The sequence below is a fragment of the Palaemon carinicauda genome, chromosome 35, assembly GCF_036898095.1.
Source record: "Palaemon carinicauda isolate YSFRI2023 chromosome 35, ASM3689809v2, whole genome shotgun sequence".
Classification (NCBI taxonomy): domain Eukaryota; kingdom Metazoa; phylum Arthropoda; class Malacostraca; order Decapoda; family Palaemonidae; genus Palaemon; species Palaemon carinicauda.
In genome coordinates this window covers 72874172-72891728 of record NC_090759.1, presented here as the reverse complement: position 1 = coordinate 72891728, position 17557 = coordinate 72874172, and the positions used below count along the sequence as shown (strand labels likewise).

At 43.3% G+C, this 17557-nt stretch overlaps 1 protein-coding gene across 2 annotated transcripts in view; it reads left to right on the top strand.

Moving 5' to 3' along the window:
- Nucleotides 1–1576: 1576 nt before the first annotated feature.
- Nucleotides 1577–17557, top strand: part of LOC137627880 (protein O-glucosyltransferase 2-like) — a 63448-nt gene continuing 47467 nt past the window's right edge. For both annotated transcript variants that reach the window (XM_068359315.1, XM_068359314.1), the window contains exons 1-2: nucleotides 1577–1813; nucleotides 7062–7181. In XM_068359315.1, coding sequence (XP_068215416.1) covers nucleotides 1617–1813; nucleotides 7062–7181 — 317 coding nt within the window. In that variant the 5' untranslated portion in view covers nucleotides 1577–1616. The remainder of the gene's footprint in view (nucleotides 1814–7061; nucleotides 7182–17557) is intronic.

Sequence of the window (17557 nt, the reverse complement as noted above, 5' to 3'; positions counted from 1 at the left end):
ATATATATATATATATATATATATATATATATATATATATATATATATATATATATATATATATATATATATAGGCCTATATATACACACACACACACACACATATATATATATATATATATATATATATATATATATATATATATATATATATATATATATATATATATATATATATATATATATATCCCGCGTCATATTTTCTTGTGGCATTTCCCCCCGAACACGTTTTCCTTCACTGAATACAGCAACACGTATTCTTTAGGCGCAAACCATAATCACACGAATAACATGATTTACATTTTTCTTTAAACTTCATAAAGAACAGCGATGAATATTCAGTAAGATTCTAGCATCTCTGGCAGTTTTTGCCCCGTGACGTTCCAAAGTTCTTAGTTTCTACCCAATGGCACAGTGCTACGTATTATAGTAAGACTTGTTGACATATAAGTCTGTTGTTCTACAAACTACCCGTTATTTAATTAAACCCGCTCCCCTTGAAAACTGACATGTCATTGTGACTGGATTCGCGTCAAAATTCATTGAATACAGTATACAGTAGATCAATCGATAACCAATATAGTAATCTTGTTATATAAGATAAGAGATTTGAACAATTCTGGGTTAAACTTCGTTATAATGCCATCTCGGGCTTTTGTTGTAATTTATATTTTTCTTGGGTGAAGCTCGTGAAAACAAAACAATTCTCATTACATTATCGGGGCTTATAATCAGTGAGAAAAAAAATAGCTTATGCTATTGCTACGTATCGAAATTTTCTAATTTCTGTGTTATTGTTCCTCACTGACATATATACTAGCTGCCATTAGTTTGTAATTTTTTTTTTTTTCATCCTCTGCGCAGTAACATGCTAATTCTTGCCGCAATGCTCCACCCACTAATTTTGGAACTTCAATGGAAACGCCGTAGCTTCTCTTGATGTATTACCATTGGCTATCACTTTTTGGCTTCATGTATCAACAATTTTAAGTAGGCAAGCCATGTAGGCCTACTCATGTCCTTTTCTCATGTTTCTAAGAATTTTTCTTTGAATTTACTAATAAACAATCTAGATATAATTCAATCACTCCTTTTGATTGTGTCCTCCCGTTAAAAAAATGTAGTCAGGAGTTGATTTTCAAATTGAAAAATCCCAGTTGAGGACGAGGGGAAAGATCTGAACATACTGCAGACGAAGCTATTTGACTACTTTTAACTAATTACGAAAAAAAGGTTAATATTCCATCAGAAATAATGTTCCAAACAGTACATAATTGCATTTTATGTACCGGTGATTGATTGACATTACTGACAGTGTCACAGTAAAGCTAGAAAGAAGAAACGTGTTCAATGCATTTTATGTGTGAGCGATATCACCATTTGAAAGACTCTCAATAACACTAATTGTACAAATATTTTTGCAATGAATTCTGCACTTCGTTGTACTGGAATACACGGATAAATTCACTCCAGAAGTTTGTAAAATTGGAATCTATGACTGAATGGGATATATATGCATTTTGTGGACAAGCGCTATGGTTTAAAGAAGAAGAAGAACAATTGTATTGTTTTGTATGACGTCAGTCAGTCAGACTTGGACTGTCACTGAAGTAACAATGTGGAACACTACAATACCGGTCAAGATTTTCCTTGTGTTACTGTTATTATCGATATCGTGCCCTTCAGAAGGAGGGAAAAAGTACAAAGTAGACGTGAAAAAGACTAAAGTGTACGGGCCAGGTCTTGAACCGGACAAAATCGTTTATCCTGTGCGTTATTTCTTCATAGAAGTGTATGACACTAAGGGCAACAGGTGGGTGACGGTCAATGACTGCGGTAACTCCTCACATTGTTATTTAGATAATTACAACGTTGGGGTTAAATTATCTCGTCAAAGATTACTCTAAAGTGTTAAGGTAGCAAGGTTTTCATAATGTAGAATTAATAAAAACAAAGCTATTCGTGTGTTAGCATAGAGAAAGGCACTTGAGAATTTTAGCCCCTCTTTTAAAGGCTCTTGAACTTTACATAGCTGCAGGCGAGTGTGTAAACCGTATAGGGTAAATATATCATACTTTAATTTTAAGCCAAATACATGAACCATATATTTATCCTACCCGCTATCTTGTGTTTTATGCATTTCTGACATTGATCATTGGGCAAACCACCCGTTTATGAATTTTTAAACTCCCTTACATAAAGATAATTAAGGGAGCCCCCAGTGGGAAATCTGGTTTATTTTGGGCGGAGAGATGTCATAAACGAGTGATTTGCAGCAATATTAATGTTCAGAAATGCAAGAGAAATAAGATATAACCAGTTAGGACAATTTATGAATCATATAAGTGTCTGAAAATTGAAGTAGGTAATTAATTCTTCAGAAGTAAACCACATCACTTTTTTTTTTTTAAATAGAATAAAACTAGACCCCCTTTCCCACCCTACAAGCCTGGGATTTTGGGTATGCGAACAGGACAGGTTGGGGTAGTTATCCCTCACTCAAATTATCATGGCTCGTCTTTCAGCTTCGCCGAAATTAATACCCCTATAAATAACTCCAGGTTTGTATGTTAGGAAAAATACAAATTACTTACATATTTGTCCATATCCATTTGCAATGAAGATAAGCGTCATTTTCAAAGAAAACCATAAACTGATTTTTTTTTTATAGGAAACACCTGTTTTTTAGTAGAAAAGCATTTTCCATTTGTAACTATAACAAACCAAAATTTGTGCATTTAAACTTCTCAGGTGCAAATTACAAATATAAAAATGATATATATAAGCTATAAGAGCCTTTGTAATTGGTTGGAACGGACCGGGTCCGAGTCAGTAATTAAAATGTGGAAAGATATTTACCATAACACAATATTGCTTTTGAAGAAGGTAAGAAGTGTTCCTGGTGTATTTACAGGTACTTGGTAATGTTCTGATACAAGTGATTGGGGGAAACTCGTATTTTTCAAGTTTTAGAGACCTTAAAATCCCAAAAGTTATGATTAAAAAAACGTTATTTTAAAAAGGATATAAGGATAACACCAGCCACTGAGGGGGTGGGGGTGGGGGGGGGGGTCAAGCCAGCCTCAACTTGATGCCGGTCCCAAGCCCGGGTGAATGGGGAGGGTTGGCGGCAGGAAAGGATATCCGGCCATAAAGAATTAGCCGGACCCAATATGGCCATTGGAGATTGTGATATTAACCCCTGATGAAGTGTGGGACAGAGGTAGATGGAGAACACTGGCCAGACACATCGACCCCACATAAAAGTGGGACAAGATGCAGACGAAGAAGACAAGCATAACACCACCTAATATGAGGTTCCCCACCTAACCTAACCTAGGAGTCATATTCTTACCTACTGTGGGGAAGGCCTATGCCCAGCCTGCTACCCTGCCTCTGACAGCCACATTAGTAGCTTAAACTAAAACTAAGTCTCAACTCTGTGTTTGCTTCCCAACCTTTTTATCATAAGCACCAAAAAGTTGCAGTACTTTTTTATCATAAAAACCCATCACTTTACAACTGTGTAAATGTGCATCATCTGTATAGCCAAACATGCCCTTTCTTGCTTTTTGCTAATTGGGAGTGATTTTGCTTTTTTTCCCTGCCCTGTCTCGCTTTTTATTTGAAAAGCCTTTTTGATTTGTTAAGGTTTTGTGCATTCCAGTTTACGGTTAATTTGTTCCTGTGCACAATACAAACCTTCCTCCCTTTACTGTGGAGTATTATTTCGGTGAAGCTGAAACCAGCCGATGAGCTTTTTTGTCAGGGTGTAACTACCCACTGCTAGTTAGGGGCTGGTGTTAAGTTAATCCTCCCACTCACATCAGCACTAGCAACTAACCGCAACTTTTTATTTTGGCTAGGTAGAATAAAGATTCAATCTTTCTCTCCCGCAAAACCTTTTAGCCGGTTACGGTTAAAAGCAACTGGCCTAATGTTTATTTTTGAGCTGTCTTCCTTACAGGGGTTCCCTGTGCAAGGAAAGTAGCAAGAGGCCTTTGGCCTCTACCTCTGCTGCTCGCCCAACGTTCGCTATGCTTCGGTGGCCGGGCATGAGCAGTGACCTACAAGAATTCCTTGGAGTAGCTTGTTGGGTAAACCTTCGGGGTAACCGAGAAACAAGCTTCGGATACATTTCATAGGCAACACTCTATGTCGACCTTCAACTTGGACTTAGCTCATTGACAGGAAGTAAAGAGGAACCTCCACCAGGTGTTGAACAACTTTCCCTTCCGAGGGAGAGTTAACCTCCACCAGGTGTTGAGCAACTTTCCCTTTTAAGGGCGAGTTCCCCTACCAGCCACTGTCCAGTCTGCGTGCATGCAGGGAGAGTGGTAGACAACTGCAACAGAGGTTGGTCGCTTTTCCCGTCCACTGGAGTGGCTTCGTTCATCTGTGGGGTTTCCTCCTGTGGTACTTGGATTTGTCCTTGCTCTTCGGAGCTTGTTGAGAAATGAGTTAGGTGATTGCTTACAATTCCTATTCACTACCGCCGTACCCTCAGGGTACGAAACAAGTCTTGTTGCAATTTCCCCTTGGGATCTTTGCTGCAGATGTTGACAACTACCAGTTGCTTCTGGCCACCTCCTCTCCCATTGACGGGTCTCGTAGGCCTTAACTCTTTAGGCTTATTGCCACATTGTGCCTTTGGGCACAACAAAGCTCTTAGAGCTTTGTGAGGCCAAGCTCTTTGCTGCACCTCATGGTTTCTAACTCTAATAAGGACGAAACAGCTGGTCTTCAAGTCCAGCACAGCCTTTTTGATTCTCTTCCAAAGGGATGGCATAAGGCTATTCACCACCCCCCCTTTTGGCGGGTAGGAGTACTAAGACCTTATTACGTGAGGTGAGGGTTTGTGAGACTTTTGCCTCGTGCGAGACACTTTCCTTGCCTTACCCGAGGCGAGGTTTTGTGGGACATTTGCCACGTGCAAGATTCTCGTCTCGTTGCGAGACCCTGACCTCAGGCAAGACTCTCACCTCACCTTAGTACAATGACGGGCTTGTGAAACCTTCCTCGCCAGCACTAGTGTAGCGGACGCTACTGGATCTAGTCCTAAAGGCAAGAGTCAATGCTAGCGTTTTCCAAATTCTTGTTCACTGATTGTCGCTTGCGTTCGCGAATACTTACCAGCGGTTTTCTACCGTTCGCCAGCGTTTTGCCTAGTATCAGATGGCACACTGATTCTTGCGGATGTTCATGAATGCTGGCCAGCATTGGTGGATGATCGCCAGCGTTTGCTGATGATAGCTAGGTCTCCTCTATTATTATTATTATTATTATTATTATTATTATTATTATTATTACCAGCCAAGCTACAACCCTATTTTGAAAAGCAAGATGCTATAAGCCCAAGGGCTTCAATAGGGAAGAATAGCCTAGTGAGAAAAGGAAACGAAGAAATAAAGGAACTATATAAGAAGTAATGAAAAATTAAAATAAAATATTTTAAAAAACATTAACAACATTAAAACATATAATTGAAGTTCTACTGATTCAATTACCTGATTAGGAAGATCATTCCACAACTTGGTCACAGCTGGAATAAAACTTCTAGAATACTGTGTAGTATTGAGCCTCATGATGGAGAAGGCGTGAATATTAAAATTAACTGCGTGGCTAGTATTACGAACAGGATGGAATTGTCCAGGAAGATCTGAAGACCTGAGTCATCAAGTTAACCATTTGCTGGCTTTACACACAAAATACACACTTATACTCATCTTCAAATTGCAAAGAACTCTACTTATAATGCAAAATCGCGTTCTCCGGAAATTTTCCTCAAATTGCATATTCCTTCAAATAATGTCAATTAGTTAGTACACATATCACGGGTTTGAGGTCTAATGTTAAGCCAGTGCCACAATATAGTAAATGGTTTAAACACCTCAGGCTCCTTGATGGACGAGTAGTAGATGGTGGAGGCAGAGTTTAACCATGATTAAGTCTGGGATGAATAACAAGAGGGACTTGTTCTTTCTTTCTTTCATCTTCCCCCCTGTGGGGGAACAGCACCTACGGTACTCTGCAAAGCTGGCATCCGCTGTCTGCAGGTAAAACCATTTCCTTTGTATAACCTGGTAGAGAGAGATATACTTGTTACATCCCCATATGCCCTGGCAAGGTGGGATAGGGTAACATCTGATTGATTCTAAGATTCCTACCTTTCTGAGAATTCTTACCCAGACTAGTCACACAATCACACAGATTGCTCAGGCCACTAGCTGTGCTTTGCATGAATTGTTTAGTGAGGTGTCAAGGTTTCTCCCTGTTACGTGCAGAGCACATACCAGAAAACCCCGGGTCAAACACCAGCCAGTTTTTTTTTTTACTTCCGCCCTCCTAAGGGGCAAGTTAATCCCTATAAATAGTGAGGGTTTGTATTTCGTGTCGGAACAAATAAATTTGAAAGTAATTTGTATTTTCCCTAACGATACAAGCCTGTAGCTATTTATACAAATTGCACCCGCCATCACCTGTCCCCCGAAAAATCCTGCCTGCAATAAAAACTGACGAGACAACACAGGTGTGTGTGTGTGAGCGGGGTAGGGTAGTTACACCTCGCTAAAAGTCTTATGGCAAGTCTTCCAGCTTTGCTGAAAGTATAATCACTGTAAATAGTTAAGAAAGATACAAATTACTTTCAAATTTATTATGTTGATATTGCCTCTGGTTATACACACACGCTGTGTCCACTGTGTGTGTGTCTCCCTTGATTTATATGGTGTACCCCTAGGCTTGTTCTATCTCAATCTCCCTTTGTTATTAATGTTACTATGGAGTGTACCATACATGATTAATTCTCCCTACAATGACTGCACATTGGCATTTGATTTGGGCCTTGTCCCTGCTGCTTTTGGAAGTCCTCTGTCAAGCAATTAATTCTTGAAGCAGTTAAATATTCCTGTGACAGTGTGAGCGTTTCACGTTACTTTTTTTACTTGTAGAATGTATTGTTATCTTTTGTGTATTTTTTTCATTTGAACTGTTTATCACACTTATTGTAATGTCATACCTTTTTATATGTACAGTATTCTAGAAATTGTACTTATCAACAGAATTAATAAGTCTGTGGGCAATGCCTTTAAGCTACAAGTGGAAGGAGAATCAGCATCAGGAACGTTTTGCAGAGTCGGAACAAATGTTTTGGATCGATATGATGGATCTTACATTGTGAGGTAGGTGATATTTTATCACAGTATTGCCATGAGTCTTACTTTTGATTAGAAATTATTAACAACTGCGAGTGCCAAATCAACAACCTCTTAACTAAACAATAAAAAAATCTTGGAATATGGCCGTTGTTCTAGAACTACATACAAAGCCTATGCTCTTTACGTAGGAGTATTATTTCGGCGATAGCTGAAACCAGCCGATAAAGCTTTAGCAAGGTGTAACTACCTTAACTAGCGGAGGCGGGTAGCTGGGGGCTTACCAGCTAAACCACTCACACAAGCACTAATAAACAAATGTCACTTTATTTCGGCTCGGTAGAGTAAAGATGTACAGTAGTCTTCCTTGCCCGTCAAAACCTTTTAACCGGTCGGCGATTAAAAGCAACTGGCCTGGGAGTTAAATTCTTTTTTCTTTCAGATGGTGACCCTGGACTTCCCTTTTTTGTGAACTCCGTTTCTTCCCTTAGTGAAGCAACAGGCCCACTTCAGAGGGAAGTCTCTTCCATTGCCGCTTGTGGGAACCCCTACCTTCCTTTTGAGCTTTCGGGTCTCCCCACTAAGGAATGGTTCCGAGAGTGTTATAGTTTACTGTAACACTTTGCCTCTGCTCACCTTTGCTTTTGCAGCTCCGGCATAGGAATGAGAGCAGTAGCAGACTAGTTTCCCTCGGGTTTTCCAGTTGGGGAAATCCCCTTGGGGTGAACCCAGTACCTGTCTTTGGCTATGTTGATATATTTGTTTTATCCCCGTTCTTCAAGCGAGGTGGAGTTGGGGAATGTCTAGGCTAAGTGATGAGCTTAGGTCCAGTGTTATGCTTACCTGGTCAAGTGACATTGCTAAATTTTCAATATTTAACTTAGCCGGTGATTATAATAGCTGCAGCTCTGCTGCTCGACAGAAAACTCTACGGAAAAAATCCGCCAGCGATTGCTATGCAGGTAGGGGGTGTACTTCAACAGCGCCATCTGTCGTCCAAGTACCCAGTACTCATTGTAAACAAAGAACTCAATTTTCTCTCTGTCGTGCTACCGGCAAGACCTACTAATTCGCTGTTGCTAACTGGATTTGTTTTCACAACTATTTGGTGAAGTACACTATTCTAGTTTTGAGCTTTCGCTGTGCAGGCTTTCTCTTCAATAAATCCTTGCATTCTTTTTTTGATATCGGATTATTTGTTGATGACTTTGGATAGTTTTTGAATTCCCCTTTGACCAATTCAAAATGGCTGACCCTTCTCAAGTCCCAAAATTCAGGAAGTGTAATGCTAGGGACTGTTCAAGGCGTCTTCCGAAGGCCTCTATCGATCCTCACACCGTTTGTTCCAATTGTCGGGATAAAACCTGTCAATTGGAAGATCGATGTGAGGAATGCGTTGGGCTTTCGGAATTCGATTTTATCGAATTCCAAAAATATACACGTAGGCTAGAGAGAGATAGAGTCAGGAGAAGTTCATCTCGTTCTGTTGATTTTTCCTCTCCTCATGCCCCACAACCTATTCCTTCCCCTGTAGTGGTTGCTCCTAATCCCCCTTCTGGCACTCAGGAACCTTCGATGGCTGATATGATGCGTGCCATCCAAGCTCTGGGTGAGAGAGTTGAGTCCCTGGCTAGTGACCGTAACCAGCTCATGGCGGACGTCAAGGAGCTGAAGTGTAAAAGTGCAGTGGGAAGTGATAAAGTGAGTAATAGTGTTGTGGATAGTGTTGCGCTTGAGGGTTCGTCTGTTCGTGCCTGTCGTCCTCCTAGTCCGGGACCTCTTGCAAGCTCCCAAGTCCAGGGGAGAAGCAATGTCGTACGACCAATGGGTTCGAGAGGCTTTAATCAGCGAACAGACGTTCCCTCCGTGGTTTCGGGCGTATCTACCCAAGATCGCCCCACCCACACAAAGACGAGAGAGCCCATTTATTCCTCGTCTGCGGAAGAGGTTTCTCACAAGAAACCATGGACCAAGGTCTCACGACCACTTAAGCGCAAGTCGGTCCCTTCCGCGCAAGTCCAACGGCCCAGTTGTAGCCACTGGGTCAGTTCGGACTCGCTGCAGTCTTCCGATGACTGCTCACCTCCTAAGAGAGGCAAAGCGGTACCGCCTCAGGCAGTTACACCGTCTGTCGCCGCACCTGCTCCTGCAGACCCTAAGTGGTCTTTGCTGCAGACCATGCAGTCCCAATTAACGTCTCTGATGCAGGACTTTCGTGCGGAGAAGGTTGCTGCTGCACCAGCCTCTTGCCTACAACCAACCATACACTCGGTTGTGCGTCCTGTGGACGCTGAGGCGACCTTCTTCCGCACTCCAGCTGAGAGAGTCCCGCCACCCATGCGTTCCAGTGTGCCCTGCCAGCCGCATGTTGACGTTCAGCGACGCACGGAGCCTTCCGTTGACGTTCGCGAGGTACAACAACCGTCAGAGTTGTTTTGTTTTGACGCGGTGCGTCAACCTCCGCAACCCAGTGTGGTTGCCACTGCTCACCCTCATCAGATTAGACAGTCTGGAGTAGACGCTGTGCGTCCCCGCGCTGCTATGGTTGTTGCCAGCTCACAGACTGGGCAACAGTTCCATGACGTTGCGTCCGGTTCAGTCACGCGTGCACCCGTGCGACCGGACTCGGCTAACCAGCCGTTACCTACTCCATTGCCGCTTCCTCCTCAATACTCGGATGATGGACTTTCTGAGGATGATGATGCGGCACACGTTGATGAACCACATTCGGACCTTGACGAGCCTAAGTCCACGCAACCCTCTTTGGACTTTAGAAAAGTTCTTGCTCTGTTCAAAAAGATGTTTCCGGACCAGTTTGTGTCTGTGGCTCCGCGCTCTCCTCCGTCAGAGTTTGTATTAGGTACGCCGTCATCCTCGCCTGCCTTTACTAGACTCGTCCTCACACGCTCGTCCAAGAGAGCTTTACGAGTGATAGGAGAATGGATGCAGTCCAAAAAGAGTCTAGGGAAGACAGCCTTTACGTTTCCCCCTGCTAGACTCTCTTCCAGATCGAGCGTCTGGTATGCCACGGGAGAAGTTCTCGGCTTGGGAGTTCCTGCCTCTGCCCAGGGCGACTTCTCAAGTCTTGTAGACTCTCCCCGCAGGCAAGCCATGAGACGCTCTAAGATATGTTGGTCATCTTCGGACCTAGACCACCTGTTGAAAGGGATATTTAGAGCCTTCGAGGTCTTCAACTTTTTAGACTGGTGTCTGGGAGCTTTGAGCAGGAAGATCTCCCCGACAGAGAAGGAAACTTCCTTGCTCATCATGTCCTGCATGGACAAGGCCATACGTGACGGGTCTAATGAGCTTGCTGCATCGTTCGTATCCGGAGTCCTCAAGAAGCGTGAGAACCTTTGCTCTTTCCTGTCAGCTGGAGTGACACCTTGTCAAAGATCCGAACTTCTGTTTGCTCCTCTTTCTAAGTGCCTTTTTCCAGAGGACTTGATTAAGGAGATTGCTGCTTCTTTGATACAGAAGGACACTCATGACCTGGTTGCGTCCTCTGCCCGCAAAGCCACCCCTTTGCCTTCCTTGTCAGCTAGACCAAGGATGGACACTCCAGCGTCCCGATTTATTCCGCCCTTTCGTGGCAGAGCCTCCAGCAGAGGAGGTGCTCGTGCCGAAGGGAGACGTGGGAAGAAGAAAGGAACCAAGTCCTTTAAAGGCAGAGTCTGACTGCCAACTTCTTCAGACAGCAGTGGGAGCCAGACTCAAGAACTTCTGGCAGACCTGGGAGAAGAGAGGCGCAGATGCACAATCTGTGAAGTTGCTCAGAGAGGGGTACAAGATCCCGTTTGTACGAAAACCCCCTCTAGCAACGTCTCCCATCGATCTCTCTCCCAGGTACAGAGAGGAAGACAAGAGACGAGCATTGAAACAGGAGGTGTCTCTCTTACTAGAAAAGGGAGCGGTAGTCAAAGTCCTGGACCATCAAACCCCGGGCTTCTACAACCGTCTCTTCTTAGTGGCAAAGAAGACAGGAGGGTGGAGGCCGGTGCTAGACGTCAGTGCGCTGAATGTCTTTGTCACAAAGCAGACGTTCTCCATGGAGACCACAAAGTCCGTTCTAGCAGCGGTCAGAAGGGAAGACTGGATGGTCTCTTTAGACCTAAGGGACGCATACTTCCACGTCCCCATCCACCCAGACTCCCAACCTTTTCTGAGATTTGTTTACGAAAAGGTTGTCTACCAGTTTCAAGCCCTGTGCTTTGGCCTAAGCACAGCTCCTCTTGTGTTTACGAGGCTGATGAGGAATGTAGCCAAATTCCTTCATTTAGCGGACATCCGAGCCTCCCTCTATTTGGACGACTGGCTTCTAAGAGCTTCTTCCAGTCGTCGCTGTCTGAAGGATCTAAAGTGGACTCTAGATCTGACCAAGGAATTGGGTCTCCTTGTCAATATGGAAAAGTCTCAAGTGGTCCCATCCCAAACTATTGTGTATTTAGGGATGGAGATTCACAGTCTAGCTTTTCGGGCTTTTCCGTCGGCCCCCAGAACAAGTCAAGCCCTGTTATGCATCCAGAACATGCTGAAGAAGGAACGATGTTCAGTCAGGCAGTGGATGAGTCTGATAGGGACACTATCATCCCTGGAACAGTTCGTATCATTAGGAAGACTACACCTCCGTCCTCTTCAATATCACCTAGCTGTTTACTGGAAAAAGGACAAGACGCTAGAAGCGGTCTCGATCCCCATTTCCGAGAAGATGAAGTCTTCCCTGACTTGGTGGAAGGACAGTATCAGCCTCAGAGAGGGTCAGCCCCTGGCTGTTCAGACTCCCAACCACGTTCTCTTCTCGGACGCATCAGACACAGGCTGGGGCGCGACATTGGACGGTCGGGAATGCTCGGGAACTTGGAACTCGAGTCAAAGGACAATGCATATCAACTGCAAGGAGCTACTGGCAGTTCATCTGGCCTTGAAAAGCTTCAAGTCTCTCCTTCAAGGCAAAGTGGTGGAGGTGAACTCGGACAACACCACGGCTTTGGCGTACATCTCCAAGCAAGGAGGGACCCACTCTTTGACGTTGTACGAGATCGCAAGGGACCTCCTCACCTGGTCAAAAGGTCTAAACATTTCACTAGTAACGAGGTTCATCCAAGGCAACTTGAATGTCATGGCAGATTGCCTCAGTCGGAAGGGACAAATCATTCCAACAGAATGGACCCTACACAAGGATGTGTGCAAGAGTCTTTGGGCCACATGGGGCCAGCCAACCATAGATCTCTTCGCAACCTCGATGACCAAGAGGCTCCCAATATATTGCTCACCAATCCCGGACCCAGCAGCAGTTCATATAGATGCCTTTCTCCTAGATTGGTCACATCTAGACCTATATGCATTCCCCCCGTTCAAGATTGTCAACAAGGTACTGCAGAAGTTCTCCTCTCACGAAGGGACAAGGTTGACGTTAGTTGCTCCCCTCTGGCCCGCGAGAGAATGGTTCACCGAGGTACTTCGATGGCTAGTGGACGTTCCCAGAACTCTTCCTCTAAGGGTGGACCTTCTACGTCAGCCACACGTAAAGAAGGTACACCAAGGCCTCCACGCTCTTCGTCTGACTGCCTTCAGACTATCGAAAGACTCTCGAGAGCTAGAGGCTTTTCGAAGGAGGCAGCCAGGGCGATTGCTAGAGCAAGGAGGACATCCACCCTTAGAGTCTACCAATCGAAATGGGAAGTCTTCCGAAACTGGTGCAAGTCAGTATCGGTTTCCTCGACCAGTACCTCTGTAACTCAAATAGCTGACTTCCTTTTATACCTGAGGAAAGAACGATCTCTTTCAGCTCCCACTATCAAGGGTTACAGAAGCATGTTGGCATCAGTCTTCCGTCACAGAGGCTTAGATCTTTCCAACAACAAAGATCTACAGGACCTCCTTAAGTCTTTTGAGATCACGAGGGAGCGTCGTTTGGCTACACTTGGTTGGAATTTAGACGTGGTACTAAGATTCCTCATGTCAGAAAGGTTCGAGCCGCTACAATAAGCCTCCTTTAAAGATCTCACTTTAAAGACTCTTTTCCTGGTTTGCTTAGCGACAGCTAAAAGAGTCAGTGAGATTCACGCCTTCAGCAGGAACATCGGATTTTCATCTGAAACGGCTACATGTTCTCTACAACTTGGTTTTCTAGCCAAAAACGAGCTACCTTCTCGTCCTTGGCCGAAATCGTTCGATATTCCAAGCCTATCAAATATGGTTGGAAATGAACTAGAAAGAGTCTTATGCCCTGTGAGAGCTCTTAAGTTCTATTTAAGACGAACTAAACCTTTACGAGGACAGTCAGAAGCTTTATGGTGTTCAGTTAAGAAACCATCTTTGCCTATGTCAAAGAATGCTTTATCCTATTTTATCAGACTGTTAATACGAGAAGCTCATTCACATCTGAGTGAGGAAGACCAAGCTTTGCTGAAGGTAAGGACACATGAAGTTAGAGCTGTCGCAACTTCAGTGGCCTTTAAACAAAATAGATCTCTGCGAAGTATAATGGACGCAACCTATTGGAGAAGCAAGTCAGTGTTCGCGTCTTTTTATCTTAAGGATGTCCAGTCTCTTTACGAGAACTGCTACACTCTGGGACCATTCGTAGCAGCGAGTGCAGTAGTGGGTGAGGGCTCAACCACTACAATCCCCTAATTCCATAACCTTTTTAATATTTCTCTTGAAATGTTTTTTATTGTTGTTTTTGGGTTGTCTGGAAGGCTAAGAAGCCTTTCGCATCCTGGTTGATTTGGCGGGTGGTCAAATTCTTTTCTTGAGAAGCGCCTAGATTAGAGGTTTTGATGAGGTCCTGTGGTATGGGTTGCAACCCTTCATACTTCAGATCCTAGGGGTCGCTCAGCATCCTAAGAGGATCGCGAGGCTCCGTAAGGAAGACGTACTTAAAAAGGCAGAGTAATTGTTCAAGTCGACTTCCTTACCAGGTACCTATTTATTTTATTTTTGTTATTTTGATAACTTCTAAAATGAAATAAAAAATCCTTAGCTCATAATAATGTAAACATATATTGCTGGTCTCTACCCACCCCCCTGAGTGTGAATCAGCTATTATAATCACCGGCTAAGTTAAATATTGAAAAATGTTATTTTGATAATAAAATAAATTTTTGAATATACTTACCCGGTGATTATAAATTAAAGGACCCTCCCTTCCTCCCCAATAGAGACGCAGTGGACCGAGGAGAAAATTGAGTTCTTTGTTTACAATGAGTACTGGGTACTTGGACGACAGATGGCGCTGTTGAAGTACACCCCCTACCTGCATAGCGATCGCTGGCGGATTTTTTCCGTAGAGTTTTCTGTCGAGCAGCAGAGCTGCAGCTATTATAATCACCGGGTAAGTATATTCAAAAATTTATTTTATTATCAAAATAACATATTTATGAAAGCGCCGATTGCCCAGGCTGTCATCCTTCTTGATCACAAAGTGTCAGGATGCCCTTTAAATAGCTTGTGCGTAACACAGAGGGACAACCCGGGACAGTCTCCGACCAGTTGGTTTTAGGGACTTCCACCCATCATGAGATTAGTCTCCTACGTAAAGAGCGTAATGTTTGTATTTATTGCCGGAACATATGACAAATTTGGAATCATTTGTATTTTTCTTAACTATACAAAACTGAAGCTTTTTACACATACTGCTCCCGCCATCACCTTCCCCCATAAGTCCTGCCGCAATTGTAAGTGATGTTTCTTTACTAGTGCTTGTGTGAGCGGGGTGGCTGGTCTATCCCCGCTACCAAGTTCCGCTAACTAGCTGAAGGTAGTTTCCCCTCGTAATAGCTTTAACAGTTAGTTTCAGCTATCGCCGAAATAATGCTCATACGTAAAGAGCTTCAGGTTTGCATAGTTAGAAAAAATACAAATAATTCAAAATTTTCCCTTTTTATTAGTGTTTTTTAAATATTTAACTTAGCCGGTGAATATATAATAGCTGCAACTCTGTTGCTCGACAGACAAAAAACAGTAAAAACTCGCCAGCGATCGCTATACAGGGTGCGGGTGTGCCCACCAGCGCCAACTGTCGGCCAGATACCACTCTCTCGATGTAAACAAAGACTCAATTTCTTCTCTGTCGACGTGTCGACAAGACGTACTTTTACTCGCTGTAGAACCTGGAGTTTTCTCAACATATTTGGTGAAGTACTTCATTTTGGTTTGAGCTTTCGCAGTGCAGGTGTTTTAAGTTCATCTTAAATCTTGAACTCGTTTTGGATAGATTTAATTTTTGGTGACAAAGAGAGTATGGACTTTCTTTGACTTTTAAATGGCCGACCCTTCCCTTAGACGGAAGTGTGTTTAGGCTTTTAGTAATTATCTTATCACGTTATAAATTAATTATAGATTTTCCTCTATATATTTTATATCTCACCGCCTTTATTAGGCCTCTTCGATTAACTTTCCATTTATAATAAACATAAAAAATAAATTTTAATGTTTTGTTTATATGCGACCTTTCCTGAGAGTAGGCGGTCCTAACTTGGAAACCGAAGTTAAACAACGTTGAGCCCTTTCAATCGTTAATAGCTTTTAAAGAGCTAATGATTTAAAACTTTTTAAATGAATATTTTTAATAAATACTTTATGAAAGAATTTCTTTGAATAGTCTTCGTACTGTTTTCAAAGATGAACTAACGTTTAGTTTATTTATGCTACGCAGTTTGCGCTCTATCGTTACGATAGAGAGAGAGAGTATCACGGTTTCACTTTGCAGAAAGAGTAAATCGATTCTGACGTTTTGTTCATTCTTCTTTCAAAGCTTAAATGTTTTAAATTCTATTTTAAAGGAACTTTTTAATTGAAAAACCTTTCAGTTTTTTCCTTTGGTCAAATAACATGTTTTTTTGACGAAATGTAATTGGGCTCTTCTCTTAGGTGCGAAATCAAGAGAGAAAGAGAGAGAGAGATAGAGACGGAGGGAGAGAGAGGAGAGAAAACGTTCCGTTCAAGCGGGTAACGTTGTTCTCGAGTTACTCTCGTCCCTAGTCTCTGTATGGGGAGAAAGGATAAAACGTTTTTAGTTTTATTCTCGTCCCCAGGCAATGTACGGTGAGAGATTGAAAACGTAGTTTTGAATGAACTAGTGTTTCTTCTCTTCCCCAACCACTGATTTTTTTTATCTTAAAAGATGTTTACTGTTTTTTTTGCTGGTATTAATGTGCTTGCATTATACGACTGATTTCGCATTTACTACCTTTTGATGAGGGTAGAATTGCGTGCTTCAGGTAGAAATCAGTAAAAGTTTCGATTTCAGTGAAATAAGTGCAAAACAGAAAATCGTAGTGATAAAGTGATATTGCGCAAAGTGTTACAGTGTTGCGTCCGAGGGTTCGTCTGTTCGTGCCTGTCGTTCACCTAGTCCGGGACCTCTTGCAAGCTCCCAAGCCCAGGGGAGAAGTAATGTCGTACGACTTATGGGTTCGAGAGGCCTTGATCAGCGAACAGACGTTTCCCTCTATGGTATCGGGTGTATCTTACCAAGATCTCCCCTACCATAAGGCGAGAGAGACAATTTTCTCCTCGTCATCCGAAGGCTTTTCGCATAAGAAACCTGAAACAAGGTTTCGAGGCCCTTAAGCGTAAGTCAGTCCTTTCAGGACAGGTCCAGCGTCCTGGTTGCAGCCATTAGGACAGGTCTGACCCTATGCAGTCATCAGAAAACTGCTCACCGCCTAACAAAAGCGTAACACAGACTCCGAGAGTCTTTTTTGTTGGCAAAGTGTTGCGGTCACAGACGTTACCCTCGTCTCTTACCGCAACCATTTCCGTTGATCCTAAATGGGTTGTACGGCAAGACATGCAGAATAAGCTTGCCTCCCTTATGGAAGACTATTCTGCCGATTAGTCCGTTGAGCCTAGCCGTTTATCTCATCGAGATCCTGGCTTTCAGCCAACCTAACGTTCCTTTGTGCGTCCTGTTGACGTTGGCGTAGCTAAGTCACGTCAGTCAGGTTGTTTAGAACCACACTCGATGCGGTCTCGTGTGGATTTTCAGCCACATTTGGACGTTAGGCCACTTGCTGATGCTCCTGTTGACGTTCAGGACGTTCGCTAACAATCGGAGTTGACTTGTTTTGACGCTGTGCGTCAACCTCCGCATTCTAGAGTTGTTTTGACTGCTCAGTCTAGGCAGTCAAAGCAGTCTCGAGTGGACGCTTTGCGTCCTCACGCACCTGTTGTTGTTGACAGTTCACAGACTCAAGCAGTTACATGACGTTGCGTCCTGGTCTCTCGCACCTGTTGTTGTTGACAGTTCACAGACTGTCAAGCAGTTACATGACATTGCGTCCTGGTCCGCTACTAATGCACCAGTGCGTGTGGACTCTGCTTGTAAAGCATTGCCACCACGGTAGGTCTCTCCCTTGCTTGAGACTCAGGTATTATCGGACAAGGTTCCTTTAGAT